General features: G+C 41.9%; 1 protein-coding gene across 2 annotated transcripts in view; it reads left to right on the forward strand.

The window, feature by feature from the left end:
- LOC121927003 (mast cell carboxypeptidase A-like) overlaps positions 1 to 16,024 on the forward strand; it is a 23,362-nt gene extending 7,338 nt beyond the window's left edge. For both annotated transcript variants that reach the window (XM_042460461.1, XM_042460460.1), the window contains exons 6-11: positions 689 to 790; positions 3,611 to 3,721; positions 5,263 to 5,353; positions 9,921 to 10,129; positions 12,119 to 12,203; positions 14,472 to 16,024. In XM_042460461.1, coding sequence (XP_042316395.1) covers positions 689 to 790; positions 3,611 to 3,721; positions 5,263 to 5,353; positions 9,921 to 10,129; positions 12,119 to 12,203; positions 14,472 to 14,659 — 786 coding nt within the window. In that variant the 3' untranslated portion in view covers positions 14,660 to 16,024. The remainder of the gene's footprint in view (positions 1 to 688; positions 791 to 3,610; positions 3,722 to 5,262; positions 5,354 to 9,920; positions 10,130 to 12,118; positions 12,204 to 14,471) is intronic.
- The last annotated feature ends 1,810 nt before the right edge of the window (positions 16,025 to 17,834 follow it).

A 17,834-nucleotide genomic window follows, 5' to 3' on the forward strand; every position in this document is an offset into this window, starting at 1 on the left:
CACGGGTGTTCTATACGCGGCTTTCAGTTTAAGCTGAAAGCCACAGTATTTACAGGAAATTGTGCGTGCACCAGACGGCACTGCATGCATGAGCCCCATAATTTTCAATGGGGTTCGAGTATATGTCAAGCTTGCCTTACGCGGGGGGGGGGGGGTGCTGGAACGGGTCCCTGCATAAGGCAAGGGCATACCGTATGTATACAGTGTGTGCGTATGTAAAGGTGTGTCAGGGGGGGTGCCCACACATTATTCATATATTCATAAAGCTCACATTAAAGGCAAACTTCAAGGCTTCATGCAACTACTTATTTGACCATATCATTTCTTGTCACTGTCATTTGCACCAATGGTTATTAACCAACTCTGCTTTCCAGGTGGCCTATACATGAGCTATCTGCTGCAGCCTTTCAAAAACAAATTAAATCTTAGATGTGCTCTTTTTTTTCCTGGTGTATTCTACTACTAACACCATTGCAACAAATAAGCTCCTCATCCACCTCCTCCTCTTCTTCTTCTTCTTCTTGGGGGTGGGAAGAGGAGACAACAATTTACAGAATTCTCCCTGATAGGCTGGCTACATTCAGGGAGTCTGTGGTCTGAAAAAAGTATATTTTCCAAGCTCTGGGTCCATTATTGTGTTATTTAATATAATAATGATATCCAAACCATTAATGTTTCCTGCTGACAGGTTGGGAAGGAGAGTGGCAGAAAGAAGGCCATCTTTATGGAATGTGGTGTTCATGCACGTGAGTGGATCTCACCAGCGTTCTGCCAATGGTTTGTAAAGCAGGTCAGGCCAACATGATTTTATGCATACATTCTATTCTTGCTGAATACAGAAAGCTCTCACACAGTTCCCAGTGTGCTTTAAATTGCTCGCAGTTATTGAGGTGTTATGGGGAGCAGTGAGGTTTCCAGATTGCTAATGACACCACATTATTTAAGCTAGCAAAAGAACATGTGACTGTGGAATTGACAGGGTCTTACTCTTTTGTCATATAATTGTTTTTGCTTGGCTTGGGCCTTCTGTAAATTTTCATTTTCTGTTTGTGTTATGTCCTTCAACTGTGCCTCATGTTTAAGACATGCTGGAATACTCTTCTAGATCAGGAAGGTTATTCCTCCCATTCATCCTTTACTAGATGTAGAACCAGTAGCATCACAAGTGGGGTGCAGGGGGTGCAGACTACATCAGATGACACCACTGAAGGGAGATGACACCTGCTGAATGCCTACCATCCTGTTTCCGCGCTGCTTTACTTTAGAGCAAAGCCACACAGGACAGGGAGGGAGAAGGCCCGGTGTCCCCCCATCCCTGTACCACATGGCTTTAGTCTGAAGTAAAGTCATGCAGGGCAGAAAGTTGGGAGGAGGACCTTTTGGCTCTGCCCTAAAACCCCACCCTCTGAAGCCCCATCCCCCACACTGGGTGACACCCAGGTGGTGGATGCTGCTGTCTAGATCACCTGTCAGGTGGCATCCACAAAGCAACACAAACAGAGAGCCACCAGTGGAAGCTTGATGAAACTCCCAAAAGACAAATAATAGAGGTCTTATAAGTTATGCCATTGTTTAGTGTGTTCATGGACAAACTTTTGGAGCATTCGTTTCAATGTTTGATTGAACTGCTCAACAAGACAGTTGATTTGAGGGTGGAAAACTGAAGTGCACAGAGATTCTACTTGTGACAAAGTCCACATTTCTTACAGCACGTGACTTAAGTTGATTGGTCCCTTCTTTTTTGGGGAAGCCTGCCCATGAAAATATTAGCAAAAGTGCATGATAGGCATAAAATGCCCTCTGGTGGGCCTTTGGCATGAGTTCTCTGACCCTGGTCACAAGATGTGCAGTAACACCACATTAGTTCTACTACCTCAGGCCAAATTAATCCTTGAGTTATCCTGTCTTATCCACACAGCTAAATATCCTGATGCTGGAATATTGTGGGCCAATCATAATATTTCTTTGCTTAGGGGCATGGGAACCAAGAGTTGAGCTCTCACCTCCATTGTGAGTAGGGTTGCCATAAGTCAGGACCTCCAAACCGGGACAAATGTAGGACAAATGTAGGATAAATTTTTCTAATGTAGGACACATTTTAAAGAAATGGAGGACACAGATTTTTTTTTAAAAAAATGTTAATCTAAATGCCTGTTTCTTAGGCATGATCAAAATGGAGGACATTTGGGCATTATTTCTAGACAGATGTCAGAAATGGACTTCCCTTTCTGGCAAAACACCCCCGACCTCCATTCCAAAACACACACGACAGCACATTTGGGCATTTCACATGGCTTTACTGAACATGGCAATCTCTTGCATCAGAGGCTTATTCCATATCCAAACCCCTTGGGTTTAACACTTAGCATGGTTTAACATGGCTATGCATATTGAACATGTCAGAGTGGTTTCACTGTTCTTGCACCAAGTGTATTTCTCAGAAGTGTGTGTCAAGGGACTTTGGTTTTTCTTCACTGCGCATGGGTTTGTAAAAATCACAGCAATTTACATTGACCAGGCCTCAGAACCAAAAACACATAGAAAAGGCACTTTGGAAAGTCACACTCTCTTGGCTTCTGAAACAGTGCATGCAAGTAAGGGAGGCTTGTTAGCATTAAAAGCACCCCCCAAAAAAAACCCACCTTGAGGCCTCTCTGGCCACTCACTCACCACCTCCTTCCCCTCCTCCTTTTCCTCCACCTCCTCCTCCTCCACCTCCTCCTTCTCCTTCTCCCCCTTCTCCATTCGCCTCCAGCTTCTCCTCCTCCACGCAGCCGCGCGGCCTGGAAAAGAGGAGGCGGAGGAGGAGGAGGTGAGTGGCGCGGCCGCACAGGGAGGCAAAGGCGGACAGAGCCAGCGCCTCTTGCGCACGGGCGCGCCACCCTCCCCGCCTCCTCCGCCCCCTCTTCTCCTCCTCCCCGCGCGCCCGCGCGCAAGAAGCACTGGCTCCGTCCGTCTTCGCCTTTTGCATGCGGGTGGGCGCCAAGCCTGGGGGCGAGGGGGCGGAGGAGGAGGGTGGTGCGGGTGCATGGGGAGGCGCCTCCTCCGCCCCAGGCAGGCCTCGCTGTCCTCCTCTTCCTCCCCGCCTCTTAAAAATGTGTTGGAATTATTTTTTTAAAAAATGTCTGCCTGCCAATGAAAGGACCAAAAATATAGAGCCATTCTAGCCATCCCGAGAAAGGAGTTTCAGAGCCCAGAGGAAGCCAGTGAGAAGGACCTATCATCCCCTCTACTTGTGTCTGCGAAGGCAGCTGGATTGACAGAAGGGCTGGTCCTAAGGCTCTCTGGACCTGGGTGTATGGGGAGATATGTTCTGTCAGACTGCCTGGTCCCATGGCATAAAGCTGTGGCATTTCATGGGGAAAAAATGGCACTACTATGCAAACAACTTTTAGAAGAAAATTCCACAAATTGGAGGTCACAGCTAAAGATTTTTAGCCATGCACATTTGTGCCTATAATGTTTTCTCCCTGCCTCATCATCCTTCCAGACTTTAAGGCTTAAGAATTATTATTGTTTATTTTACTATTTTGCTTATTGGATATCATCCTTCCAAACGTCTCAGTTAGCTAAGATCTGAATTTATATATCACGTATTTGTCTCTTACAGGCTGCCAGAAGATATGGAAAAGACAAAGTCATGACAAAACTGTTGGACAATTTGAACTTTTATGTCCTTCCTGTATTCAACATTGATGGTTATGCTTGGACATGGAAAAAGGTATGCAACTTTTTTTAACCCAAGTGGGATGTATGTAGCTAAGAGCTGTGGGTTAGGGGTTCACATACACTCCTGCATACAGGCAAATATCCACAGAGATTTATATAGGCATAGTCATACACATGTTTCATATTAGCACCTCTCCTCCATGCAAGCTGAAATCATTTCTTGTTCCTAGCAGAATATGTTGAAAATGTTAAACAATTACTAAAGAAGTCAGAGAAGCAAGTACCTAGGCAGGCTTACCTTTGAACATTATGAACACAAAAATATTGAGCACAGATGAATTACAGAAATTGTCTCTAGATGGTGAGGAAATTGAAATAGTTAAGGATGTCCAATACCTTGGATCAATCATTGATCAGAACAGGGATACAGTCAAGAAATCAAGAGGACTAGGATTAGGAAGGGCATGTATGAAAGAACTGGATAAATCCTAAAGTGAAAAGATATACAACTAAGTGCTAAATTTAGAACCGTCCAAGCCATTATATTCCCCATCAACGATGTATGGATATGAGAGCTGGACCATGAAGAAAGAAAATAAACTCATTCAAAATGTAGTGTTATGGAGAGTTTTAGGGATATCGTGGACTGCTGCTGGAGCTACTTTGACTTATGGTGACCCTATGAATGAGAGATCACCAAGCTTGGGACAGTCATCATCTCTGCTCAGGAAAAAAGCAAACGTTTAATCCTTCTTGACAGTTGCTGCTCAAGCACAGCAAACCAGTGTATCAGGAGATTTATGAGAGTAGAAAAGTTTGATAACTGGTGGAAGGGAGGGGGGGAGGTGCTGTTGTGACAGCCGCCTCTGTCCTCCCTGTCAATGAGAGGGATCAGAAGGACCAAAATGGCTCAAAATGAATAAATCAGTGAAGGCAACCTCCCCCACCTCTCCTCCCAAACTGGATGCACAAAGAGTCCCCACCCCCACCACTGTGATTGGGGATCCACCACTCTGAGATCAGCCAGACGACTTTGGTAAAAGTCACAAATCCATTTTCTGCAGTGTTTGAGGAGTTTTTCACGACCACGACCACCCCTGCCAAAAGCTAGGCCACCTGCTAATTGCATGTTGCCAGATCACATTCTGTTCACATAGAATGTGGAGGTTTTTCATCATGTAGACGGGCCCAAAATTCATTAATCTGCAATATTTACCTGGCAAAAGCAGGGAATTAAAATTTAAAGTTTTTCAGGCCTACATGCACACAGGTCATGTGTTCATTATACCAAACAAGTAAAATAAATCCTCTTGATACACTGTTGTCAGTTAAACTTTTCCATGAGTTATACAATGAAGTTGAATGTAGATACACAAAATCTGATAGCTTCAGGTAGTGTATTTCTCAAATTTATCATTTCTTTCATTGCTATTAGTGCAGCCTCTTTATTCTTATGCCAACATAGTTACAGTAGAGTAATGGACCAACAGGATTCCAGTTATGAATATAGCCTTTCTATATACCGGTATTTTTTCTGAATTAAAATGAAACCAATTATAGAAGGTAACAGTACTCAATTATTTTTAACTGCAGGATCGCATGTGGAGAAAGAATCGGGCCAAAACTTCCAACAGTGAGTGCATTGGTGTTGACCTGAACAGGAATTTCAAAGCTCACTGGGGCAGTAAGTATAAAAGCAGGAGTAGCAAGAGAAACTAGCATATATATGACTATGAGGTGTAAGAAGTAGCCCTTGGGTAGTAAGATTACCATTACACTACATCCTTGTTTGACTTGTTTCCAGAAATAAGAATTTGATTTCCTCAAATCATTTATTCTAGAACAATCTGACAAATGTAAATTAGTGTTCTGCTGAATGAAGTACTTTGCCCCACTCTTTTCAGTCCCTCACACACTCCAAATAGCAATAATTTTTCTCAGGAGTTATTAACGAATAGACTTCTGACCTCTTATATCCTATCTCCTCCTCAATTGCTTCCCCACATGCTCAGTTTCAAACTGAAGTCCTATGGAAAAGGTAGAAGAGGAATCAATAGTGTTTCAGAAAGTGCATTGAGTCTTCCTTGACTGGTGTTAGCATGGCTTGTGTCACTCCCTCCACTATTCATGTTCCTCACCATGTTGTTTACGTTTTGCCCTTTTTTAATAGCTATCATGCTACTGCCCTGTTAAGAGCAACTATGGGGAACTCTAAGAATGAGAAAACTGTGTTATTTATGAATGAGTGTGTGCACCCTTCTAGTGGTTTTTTTTAAGCAACTCAGTATTCCTTGCTATTGCTGAGACTGGCTAGAGCTGTTGAGAGATGCAGTTCAACAACATCTGGAGGGCAACGTGATTCCCTGGAGTGGGCTTTTCCAAGTTTGAGAGTCTTTTCAATAATAATAATAGAAAAGTGAAATGACACATTTCAGCCTGGGTGTATTCTTAAGGTATTTTCCAGGGGGCAACATAAAATCATAAAAAGACAACACATAAATACAGATCATCATATTACATTAAATCATTATTGTATTACTATATTGAGAGCACTTCACGTAAAATGTGCAATAATTCTTTTTTTTTTAATGTCCTAAATAAAATAATCCTAGCAGCAACCATCTTACCTCAGAGCAGGTGGTGGGCCCAGATGGGTCAAGCCTAAGTCATATACATTTTTTTAAAAAAAAAAAAAATCCTTTAATGACCTCCTTTGTGGTATTTTTGACCCCAGCAAGAATTCCAATATGTTGTGGGCTATTAAATTCCTGTCCTCAAGAGTGTCTGTTAGGGCAGAACCAATGATACTCTACTATACCTAAGCTCCCAGAACTATAAAACACATATAGTGGGCTTCTTTTATCCATTGAAGTTTGGTTCCAGGACCCCCTGTAGATACCAAAATCCATGGATGCTCAAGTCCCATTATATATAATGGTGTAGTAAAGTAGTGTCACTTATATAAAATGGCAAAATCAAGGTTTGCTTTTTGAATTATTTAACTTTTTCAAGCTGTGGATGGTTGAATCTGTGGATATGGAGCGATTACTGTTTTCACATGAAACAGAACATTTGTGTTTATTAGTCATCAGACCTCCTGTAATGCAAAAAAATGCTAGCCAACATAAAATCTGTGTGAGAGTCAGCATGGTGTAGTGGTTTCAGTATTAGACTATGACTCTGGAGACCAAGATTCGATTCCCATTTGGCCATGAAACCCCCCCCCCCCCCCGTGCAAAGAGGAATTGTAACAAGGATATTTCTTCTGGCCATGGCACTAGAGATTGCTCACAGAAAGCAGTGGAAGCATCAGTGTGCTGCATCTTGATGAACAGAAAAACAGACCCAACCCCCCACTGGTTGCAGTGGCTGCTTCCCAGTAAAGTAGTATGGGGGGTTAGCACCCAATACTAAGCTAAGTAGCTGATCTAGAATGTTCATGTATCATAAATTCCATGTGTCATAAAATGCCTACCCTGTAAGTCTAGTTCAATCTGAATTCTCTAAGAAAGCAACTCAGGCAGACAAAAATGTCCTCTTTGTTTAAATGTTCAAATTTCTACACCATAGACTTCAACCATACATGGAGAGAGAGATCACATAGATACAAGAAGGATTTAGGGAAGAAAGAGGCACTCGGGACCAAACTGCAAACATACAATGGCTAATGGAGCATACTAAAGAATTCCAAAAGAAAATCAGTATGTGTTTTATAGACTATAGTGGTGATGGCAAAACTTGCCCAAACTCAAAGGTGTCTCCCCACCAAGTGTTACTCAGTTCTGGGAGGCAGGACTTTCGGGCAGATGGGTCTTCTGGGGGTGAGACTTCTGCCTTCTGAGGGCAGAACTTCTACCTACCAGGGGCAGGACTTCTGGGGGTGAGATTTCCCTGGAGACAGCTAAGGGCAAACGAGGGTGGGGGAAGAGGAAGAACAGGTGTGCACCTGTTCCTAATCTTCCCCCATCCTCCCATCTCCACATGCCCTAATAAATAGCTTTGCATGCCAGACAGGGCACGCATGACATAGGTTCACCACCATTGGACCACAGCAAAGCTTCTGATTGCAGATCATGAAAGGCTATGGAATGCCCATAAAGACATCGGAGTGCCAGCACATTTAACAGTACTAATGAGGAATCTGTACTCAGGACAAGAGGCTGTTGTCAGAACAGAACATGGAGAAATGGAGTGGTTCCCAATTGGAAAAAGGATCAGGAAAGGCTGTATCATTTCCCCTTACCTGCTCAACCTATATGCAGAACATCATATATGGAAAGCAAGTTTTGACACAGAAGAAGGAGGAGTAAAACTAGGAGGAAAGAATATCAACAATCTAAGATATGCAGATGACACTATACTACAAGCAGATATCATCACAGATGTAGAACTACTACTAAGAAAGATCAAGGAAGAAAGTGAAAAAGCAAGCTTACTGTTGAACATAAAGAAAACAAAAATAATGACCATAGAGGATCTAAACAAATTCATCCTAGACAATGAGGAAATTGAAATAGTAAGAGTTCTCATACTTGGGATCAAATATTGATCAGAACAGGGGCTGCAATCAAGAAATCAAAAGAATGGGGAGAAAAGCTATGAAAAAAAACTAGAGAAGATTTTGAAGAGTAAAGATATATAATTGAGCACAAAAGTTAGAATCATACAAGCCATTGTAATCCCTATTACCACGTACGGATTTGAGAGCTGGCCAGTTAAGAAAGTGGATAGGAAGAAAATAAATTCATTTGAGATGTATTGCTGGAAAAGAGTGCTAAGGATTCCATGGACAGCCAAAAAGACAAACAAATGGGTTCTGGAACAGATCAAGCTGGCAATATCCCTGGAAGCCAAGTTAACCAAACTGAGCTGTCATACTTTGGTCACATCATAAGAAGGCACAACTCATTGAAAAAAACAGTAATGCTAGGAGTGGAGGGAAGTAGAACGAGAGAAAGGCCACATGTTAGATTGATGGACTCTATTAAAGAGGTCAGGGTATGAATATACTGTACGGGAATTAAGCAGAGCAGTGAAAGTTCAGAGTTTTGGAGATGTCACATTCACAGGGTCACCATGGGTCAAGGTTAGCTCAAGGGAGGTTAACAGCAACAAAGCCTAGATAAAAAATGAATTGCCATTGAGCCTTATGTGCACCATTACCTCAGATGTTGCTGTCAAATAACCACAGTACAACATGTTGGAAGTAAGGCCACAACTTTATTTGCAAACAATTGGTAGGGTTGGCACAAAGCATAAGGTCAGGATCTGTGCAATCAAACCACCCGATGTAGTCTGATTATCCAAACCGGGCACCCACCCGGTGCTTGGGATGACCTAGGGGCTAAGGAACACAACTTGACCGCAAACCTTGTCTTGCATTCACCAATTCACAAAGCCCCTAGTCACCGGGAGGCGCTCCTGTGTTCTGGCCCCCGCAATGGCCAAACACCTGCCCTATTCGCCCCCGGGTACCTATTGACTCCCAAACCAGAGCTCTATAGCCCTGGTACCACAACGTGCAGATGCTGGCCTATGCTGCCGCCAAGTTGTGACTAAAAACCACCTAACAGCAGCGGTGGGCGGGTGGGAGAAGCACCAAGACTTGCTCCCTTCCACAGCTTGGCTCCGCTCTGCTCGAAGCCAAGCAACCGACTGAGGGAAAGGGCCAGCAACATGGCCTTATATAGGCCTAGGCCCCTCCCTCCCTGTGTGCTGTGTGGGGGCCTGCCTCCAAGGCCCAGCCCACCAATGGGCAGCCTTGGAGGACCGGAAGCCCTGCACCAACGAAACCATTTTCCAGAGCGTCGCGGAGCGGAAGGACCACCCCTTCCACCCCGCGCACCAATAGGGAGCTGGGCAAGCCCCAGAGCACTCTGGGGCTTATAGTCCAGCTGCATCTAGCGGCAAAACGGTCTGCCCGGCGAGGCGGGTGACCGTTGCTTTATGCAAATTTCTGGATCATTGTTAATAAGGAAGAGAGGCATTGATAATGTGATTTAGTATTTGAGGCAGTGTAGGGTTCTGCATTTATGAACCAATTCAAGCAATAGCAGCTTTCAGTTTTATAGGTAAAACATTCCTAAACAACATGTGATGAAAATTACTAGCTTGTTCTTGATTCATAATAACCACAACATGAAAAATAAATAATGAGATCCTATTTTCTGTCCCAAAGATAGGAAAAATACAAATTCCTTAAGGCAAAACTCACTTTTTTCTTTTCTTGGGTTTTTTTTCTTTTTTTGCAGGTGATACTGAATTTTTTGCACATGAACCTTGTATGGAAGTATACTGTGGTCCCTCTGCAGAATCTGAGCCAGAAACAAAAGCTGTTACAAACTTCATTCGTGACCACATTTTCATCATCAAAGGATACATAAGTGTGCATTCATACTCTCAGTTGCTATTGTTTCCTTATGGCTATTCTGAAAAACAAGCACCTAATCATGATACACTGGTATGTAAAAAAAGAAAGAAAGAAAGAATGATGTTCATAGGGGTACAGTCGGAAATATTTAATTTGTTCCAATTTTGGAAGTGCCTATGATTGCCTAAAATTCTTATCCAGAGGATGGGAGTAACTTCAAGAACAGCCTGCAGTGGGGCATAGGGGGTTGCAAGGAGTGGCCAAATTGGAAAAAAATCACCTCACCACTTCTACCTGATAAACCCAGTGGAACTTACAAAACTTGCATGTTGTATTTTATTAATTTTTGGTTGGCCCATTAAAGGTATTGTTTGGTGGATTTTGGATATTACTGTATCCTGTCTCTTCTTTGAGCCTTTGTTGGACTGTAAGCCCATCTACAAATGAACAGACTGCTGTAGTGAACAGAAAATCACCTTTGGATCCCAACAGTTTGCTGCTCAAAAAGCACATACACTTGTCCCTCCACATTTGCAGCTTTGGCTTTTGTGAATTTGATTATTCACTATTTTTATTAATATGTTCTCTCTAGGAATTTCTAGGTCCTCTAGCACAACTCTATGGTCAACTTTAACCAAACGTCTCACTGAAGGACCTAGAGATTACTAGAAAGAGCACTGCACTAGGCATTTGTAGCTCCTCCAGCACAATTCTGTGGTCAGTGTCTGGCATATGTTGACCACAGAGCTGCACTGGAGGACCTAAAGATTCCTAGAGAGATATTCTCTCAGGTAAAAACATAATGTTTTTGTTATTTGTGGTTTCTCCACATTCATAAGGGTCCTGTGCCCCTAATCTAAGAGAATGTGATGGGACGAGTGTAGTTTCAATAACTATAATATCCTTAATTGAACAAAAGTATCTTATATCTCAATATTCCTTTTTCTGGTTTTCTTATTATGAATAATATGTGCAAATTTCTCCATTTACTATGGGGTATTAGAGGAATTCCTTTTAAAAGAAGTTTCATAAAAAATTTGAAACTGAGAACAAAATGTTGTTACTTAGGAGAACACAACATAGTAGAAAATAATCTACACATTTGTCAACATTATGTTCTCCGTTTCAAAGTCTCCCATCTTGGAAGGTTTATTCAAAAGAAATCCAAGTTTTCTCTTAAAATCCTTGCTCTGTTTCCTGCACAAGGAGGAAAGCTCTTTTTCCCCCTGTGTGATTAATGTATTACTTGGAAGAACAGAGTTAGAGGCTCTTGTGTGTCTAAAATTGACAGATTCTTGCCTAGCAGGGCAGAGATGTAGATTTAAAAAGGCAAGCTGTGTTCAGATGCGGGCTTCCATATCCATATTTTTTTTGTATTATCAGGAGCATGACACATATTAGATGTACATCTATATGGCAATAAGAGAGCCAGCATGGTATAGTGGTTTGAGCATTGGACTACAATTCTCGGGTTTGGGGGTTCAAATCCCCACTCAGCCATGGAACCGCTCTGGGTTACCTTGGGCAACTCACACCCTCTCAGACTCAGAATTATTCAAAGGCCTATGAACAAACCTTCCCAAGAAAACCCCTGTGATAGGTTTGCCTTCTATTGTATCTTTTGGGTCTGCATAAATCAAAAACAACCTGAAGGCACACAACAGCATTACCAGAAACAGCTGCTGTCCAATGCAGTTCCTATCCATACTACATAATTAAGATAGGAATGTTCATTCCCTTCTGTCTTTCAACTGAAATGAGAATCTTTATTTGCTTCTATGGTTCACATCATGTCCTCTTGTGCATAATTATCCCTACACTGCTGCCAAATGTAGCATAAAACTAAAACTTTTGAATCAACAAAATTTGATTAGCCTGATCAGATAGAAAGTTAGGAGAAAAATCTCAGCCTGAAATGTTGGACAGCTACAACTATAGTAATACTGGACTAGATGCAAAAATTATAGCAGTGAAATCACTTAAAATTCATCTGGAGACCACTGAACTCAATGAGAGTACAGATCCTTCAGAAAAGAGGAGGAAAATATTAATCTAAATATGTATTTCTTCTGCATATAGAATGAAGTGGCTAAGGGAGCAGTGGATGCTTTATCCAGTCTTTATAATACAAAATATAAATATGGACCAATTGCAACTACAATTTGTAAGTATTTGTTATAGCAAAACTTTTTATATTTTCTCAAATATTAAGGATATTTTAAACAAGTTTGAGATTGTGAATTTTCCCTGAAATATGATTATCTGGACATTGTATTTTTGGAGATCAATATAGGTGATTAGAAACATAGATGTTGCTAAGTTCCTGGGTGGAGCAGAGATCTACCTGACACAGTTAATGGATAAGTCTACACCATATATATCTGAGATACCCATGGTGTTTTGTAGGCTATGAGACCAGCAGGATATAAGAGCAATAAATTAATAAATAAACTTTACTTGATGGGAAAGACAGCAACAGCTCTCCTACTTAACTTTAGAGCTCCATGTTTGAATATTGACTATCACACTTTGGAGAAATCTGGTTGTGTCTGTTCACCTCCTGTCTCTCAGCCAACTTAGATACAATCTTTTCTGTATCTGAATGATTCTGTATTATAAGCTTCCACCTGTTCAGTGTTATCTCTACCAAGAAATAACACCTGACACCAGAAGCTGTCATTGATGTGCAGCAGAGGGGTTAACTATGTATGTGCCTTACTATATTTCCACACTCAAGTGATGACCATTTTATAATGTCCTGGATTTTTATTGTATTTTTAAAATGGTTTATCTTTCAAGAGATAGAGAGAGAGTGTGTGTGTGTATAGTTTAATCACTTTTTAACTTCTGTATGCTATGAATTTTAACCATGTTTGTTTTAACAGTTGGTAACCACTTTGAGTGCTGAAATGGGAACAGGGTGGGATATAAATCCAATACAACAACAACAACAACAACAACAAGAGCAACCATTGATATTCAACATCAACTACTTAGTTACATTTCCAGGCCCACCCTTCCCATCCAATCTTAACATCCAGCAGTTACATCACCAGGGAATGGATGTTTGTTTAACTGTTGAATGGGGTGCAAGGTGAATGATGTTTCCAGCCCCCTTCCACCAGTGAACAAGACTATGACAATCAGAAGCAGGAGCCATGTTCCAATTCCTTGTCATTTCCTCATTCTCTGGTAGGAACATCATCCTTGCACCCTGATCAGCAACTGAACTAACCTCCTTTCCCTTGTCAGCAAGGTGGATTTGCCTCACTGTCATGCCAGTATGAGAGTTGTTTGTGTAGTGGATCCAGGGCAGCTCCAGAGCAAAGTACTTTGGGTTGCAACTGGATATTTTCAGCAATTGTAGATGCACCCTTTGTCAGGAAAGTACCAGTGCTGTCACTAGGAGCTGCAGGGAAGGGGATGCAGACCACACCAGGTGACACCCTAAAGGGGAGGTTTACACCACTGCTCCTCAGACATATGCATTTGGGAAGAAATGGGCTGTGGTATTTCCCTGTATCCCTTTAAAATGCTGAAGAGATAGTGTGAGTGGGGTGAGGCTTAGTGGGAGGAGAAAGGAGAGCCTCCAGATTTTAAATTTTAAGTTTTTTTAAAAAAAATTAAAGATTTTCTTTAAAAACATTACATTTTACCAAATTTTCACTTCAACCACATGCAACTATGTATATGTAGGCTGTGTGTATGATACTGTAGTTAAGGTACAATTATAATTTTGAGAGTTTATATCATAACTATTACCACTACATTCAGTAATATACAGGGATTATGATTAATGAGTAGCATTAGTACAAAAAAACATTACTAAGGATTCTGTATGGTGTGGTATGGGAAGAGGTCAATGGAGGGGGGGGGGAGACCATGAGTTACTGCACCTGGTGACGCCAAACCTAGTGACGCTACTGGAAAGTACCCTCAATTAATCAGTAGTTTTTAAGTAGATGTTTTGAATGTTCTCATACGAAAGAAGAAATTATCCTCCATTGATTGTACTGACTGTCAAATTGTGTGTACAATGTAACACGATCCAGCAGTAATATATAAACATATAGTGTGTTTCTTCTATTGTTATACCTACATAATGAACAAATGAAAAAAATGTATGAAATACATGCAATAAATCAATTAAGAGTCCTTATTTTGAAGGGAAAACTAAATGCCTGTATTCTTGGTTTTTAAACTCCAAAGTGGTCAGGTTAAATGTGCTTTTGAAAGAGCATGATGGAACATATAGATTAGCCCTATATGATATTGCTTTTTTGGGGGGGAGGGGACCTCTGTAGCTTTGTCATTCATCTTTCTCAATGATCATCACAACTGGTGAGAGAGAACCTGCATTTTGCAGAACAAGAATTTTATCAAATCTTTTTCTGCAGAGTTTAAAACTGCCATTGGTATCTCTTTTTTTCAGATCCTTGTTCTGGTTCTACTGTTGACTGGGCTTATGATGAGGGTATTAAGGATTCATATGTCTTTGAGCTTCGTGACCAAGGTCGGCATGGATTTCTCCTCCCTGAATCAAAGATAAGACCAACTTGTAAGGAGACAATGCTGGCAGTCCAATACATTGCTAATCATATCCTCACCTCTGCTCCATGAAGGCTTGTTCACATTTACCCCTGAAGAGAATTCTCTCCTCCTATCTACTATATTTTCCTTTCACTTTGTATCCTATGATTTCTTCCCATTTTGTCTGGGACCTTATTAATTTCTGTAAAGACATAATGTTTTCTTACCTTTCTATACCACAACAACAAAGGTTTGTTGCCTTTTCACAGTCTTGCATAGTATCAGTTATTTTGATTTGCTAACTATTTTGTTGTCGTTGTTGTTCACCTTCAAGTCATTTCCAATGTATAGCAAACCTAAGGCAAACCTATCATGGGGTTTTCTTGGCAGGTATTTCAGAGGCAGTTTGCCATTGCCATTTTCTGAGGCTGAGAAAGTGTGACTTTCCCATAGTCATCCAGTGGGTTTTCATGTCCAAGTCAGAATATGAATCCTGGTCTCTTAAACCACTACACCATGATGACTCTCTGCTAAATATCTTAGGGACAGGAGTTCTTCTAGATTAGTTTAAATACCCTGCAGCCCAATCCAGAGTTTTTCCACAGAAAAGGGATGTTCTTGGGGCTTCATGCCCCTGGACACCCTGGGAACCGCAGCCATGGCATCATTTCCACAGCTGGTTAGTTGCTGCAGGAATGATGTGGCACCCAAAAGGAGTTTCGTTTCGAAGTTCCTTTCTGCACCATGCCCAGGCTGCCATAAGCGACCTGGGGTGGCGCAGAGATGTTACATACGCGCAGCACCATTTGGACACGGCACATGCATGATGTCATCATGGAAGCCCCCCATGTGGATGGGAGGCTGCCATGATGACATTGCCACCACATATTAGGGTTGTGGGGCATGTAGATGCTCCGCCCCCATGCAACCCTAGTATGTGGCCAGGCCAGCTCAAAGTGCCAGTCTGGACAGGGCCAAAGTGTGATAAAAAAGTGATGGAGAAACAAAAGGGGGTTACAATATCTTTTGCTCAGCTAGTCTCAAAGGTGCTACAAGATCCCTTTGCATCCAGTTGTGATTTGTTCATCATCTGTCCAGATGGAGCCCTCCACATGTTTAATGCAATACCACCAATCCACTTTTAGACTCTTTGGAAGAGAGCAAATCTGCACAACCTGTACACATAAGGCTACTAAAGTGTCTGTCCACATTTCATGTACAATTCAATACTGTATGAATTTAAGTGAAAGGTGGAAATGTTTTCTAATATAATCACACCCATGGTCTTCTTTATATGGGCTTCAAACAGTTAGCAAAAACAAATTTTCATGAAAACATCATGTATTTACCTTGTATGTCTCTGCCTTTCTACCTCTCTCTCTCAGCACTATTTTTAAAGAACTCTGTTATTTTATACTGAGAACTAAGCAACATTTATCTGAATAAAAATATATGCATCAAGATTTATGTAATTTTTTTCTGAAATATTCTGAATAGAAGAATACTAGGGCAAGTTACAGACCGCCGAAAAGCAGCGGTCTGCTGCCACCGCTGGTTGCAACATCCGGGAACCGCAGCAGCCAAACGGCACGGTTCCTGGATGCTGCAAAGAAGGAGCGTGAAAATTGCGCTCCTTCCTGCGCCCCAGAAGAGATGCCGCAAGTGCTGAAGTGCACACTTGCAGCGTCATTTCCGGGGCGCAACGTGGGGACGCAGCGTGTCCACTATGTCAAGATGGCAGCAGCCATGTGGAACGGCCGCCGCCATTTCGTACGGACTCAGTCCATACTAGGGTTAGGGGCATCTGGAAGAGATGCCCCTTTCTAACCCTAGTACGGACTGAGTCCATGCTAGGGTGCCCGTTTGTAAGGGGCCTAGCTGAACTAATATGTTTGATTCATGGATAGTTAAGCCTTATTTGAAAAATAGCTATAATCCTTGATATTAATTAGTAGTTCCTTCAGAAAGTGGTCTGAGAGGGTTGGGTCAGAATTATTAGTGTAGCCCATTATCTCTACATTTGTAAAGAATTGCCATTCCATGACAAGGCAACATGGTTAAGACCAGCATTAAGAGCTTAACTCAACCATAATTTTATGTCAGGCTTTAAGAAAATCCTATCCATTTCTGTAATAAGGTGATACTATGTGAACTATGAAGTACTTGAAAACAGAGTTGGTGTACCACTTCCATGGGTTCAATGGGGCCACATATAACATGGCAAACACAAGGATAAAGCTCTTATTTCTTCTTGACGTTTGCCATCAAGTCAACTCCAGTTTATGGTGACCCTGTGAATAAGATACCTGGTGATCAACTGCCCTGCTCAAGTCTGGCAAACTCAGGGCCACGACAGTCTCAGTTTGGTCATCTACGCTTCTAGTAGTGAAAGTTCAGGTCTGGTTTGTTCTTGAATCCACTTGTCTCTTTAGCAGTTCATGATATCAATTGAATTCTCCTCCTGGAATACATTTCAAATGAGCTGATCTTCTTCTTGTCAGCTTTGTTCACTGTTTAGCTTTCACATCTATAAATAGAAACTGAAATACTAATTCAGACATATAGGTGAGGTACAGACTGCCCTAAAGGGCTGGATTGGGGCCAGGGCAACCGCACCGGCAGCCCCTGCACCCCCAATCGAGCATTTTTCCATGCCAAAGAGAAGCGGCAAAATGCCACTTCTCATTGGCCTGGAAAAGGGGTGCCCTGGCACCTTAGGCACCCAGTGCAGCCCGGCAGAACTGGCACTACAGAGGAGAAAAGGGTGGCCCCTTTCCCCTCTGCATCGTTGGCACGTCCATTTGGTTGCCATGCCAACGATGCATGCACTGAAGAGAAGCAGAGTTGTTTTCTGTGCCACCGCCAAGCTGCCATAAGTGGCCTGGGGTGGCACGGAGATGTCACGACTGCGCTGCGCCGTTTGGACATGGTGCATGTGTGACGACATAATGGTAGCACCTGTGTGGATGGGACACTGCCATGATGCCAGAGTGGCCAAGCCGCTTTTGTGCTGTCTATCTTGGCCCAGAGTTTAATTTTCAATACTATTACTGTGCCCTTTTTTCATGCTGAACTTTAAAAGAATCTGGAAGTGTCCGAAATATGTTTCAAGAGTCATTGAGAATTTCTTTCAAATATTACCCAATTAGTCCGAAGAATGACAACCAGGGAGAAAATGAGATGAAAACAGATGACTACCAGAGTGTTAACTTACTATTATTATTATTATTATTATTATTATTATTATTATTATTATTATTATTAT

The sequence above is a fragment of the Sceloporus undulatus genome, chromosome 3, assembly GCF_019175285.1.
Source record: "Sceloporus undulatus isolate JIND9_A2432 ecotype Alabama chromosome 3, SceUnd_v1.1, whole genome shotgun sequence".
NCBI lineage: Eukaryota > Metazoa > Chordata > Lepidosauria > Squamata > Phrynosomatidae > Sceloporus > Sceloporus undulatus.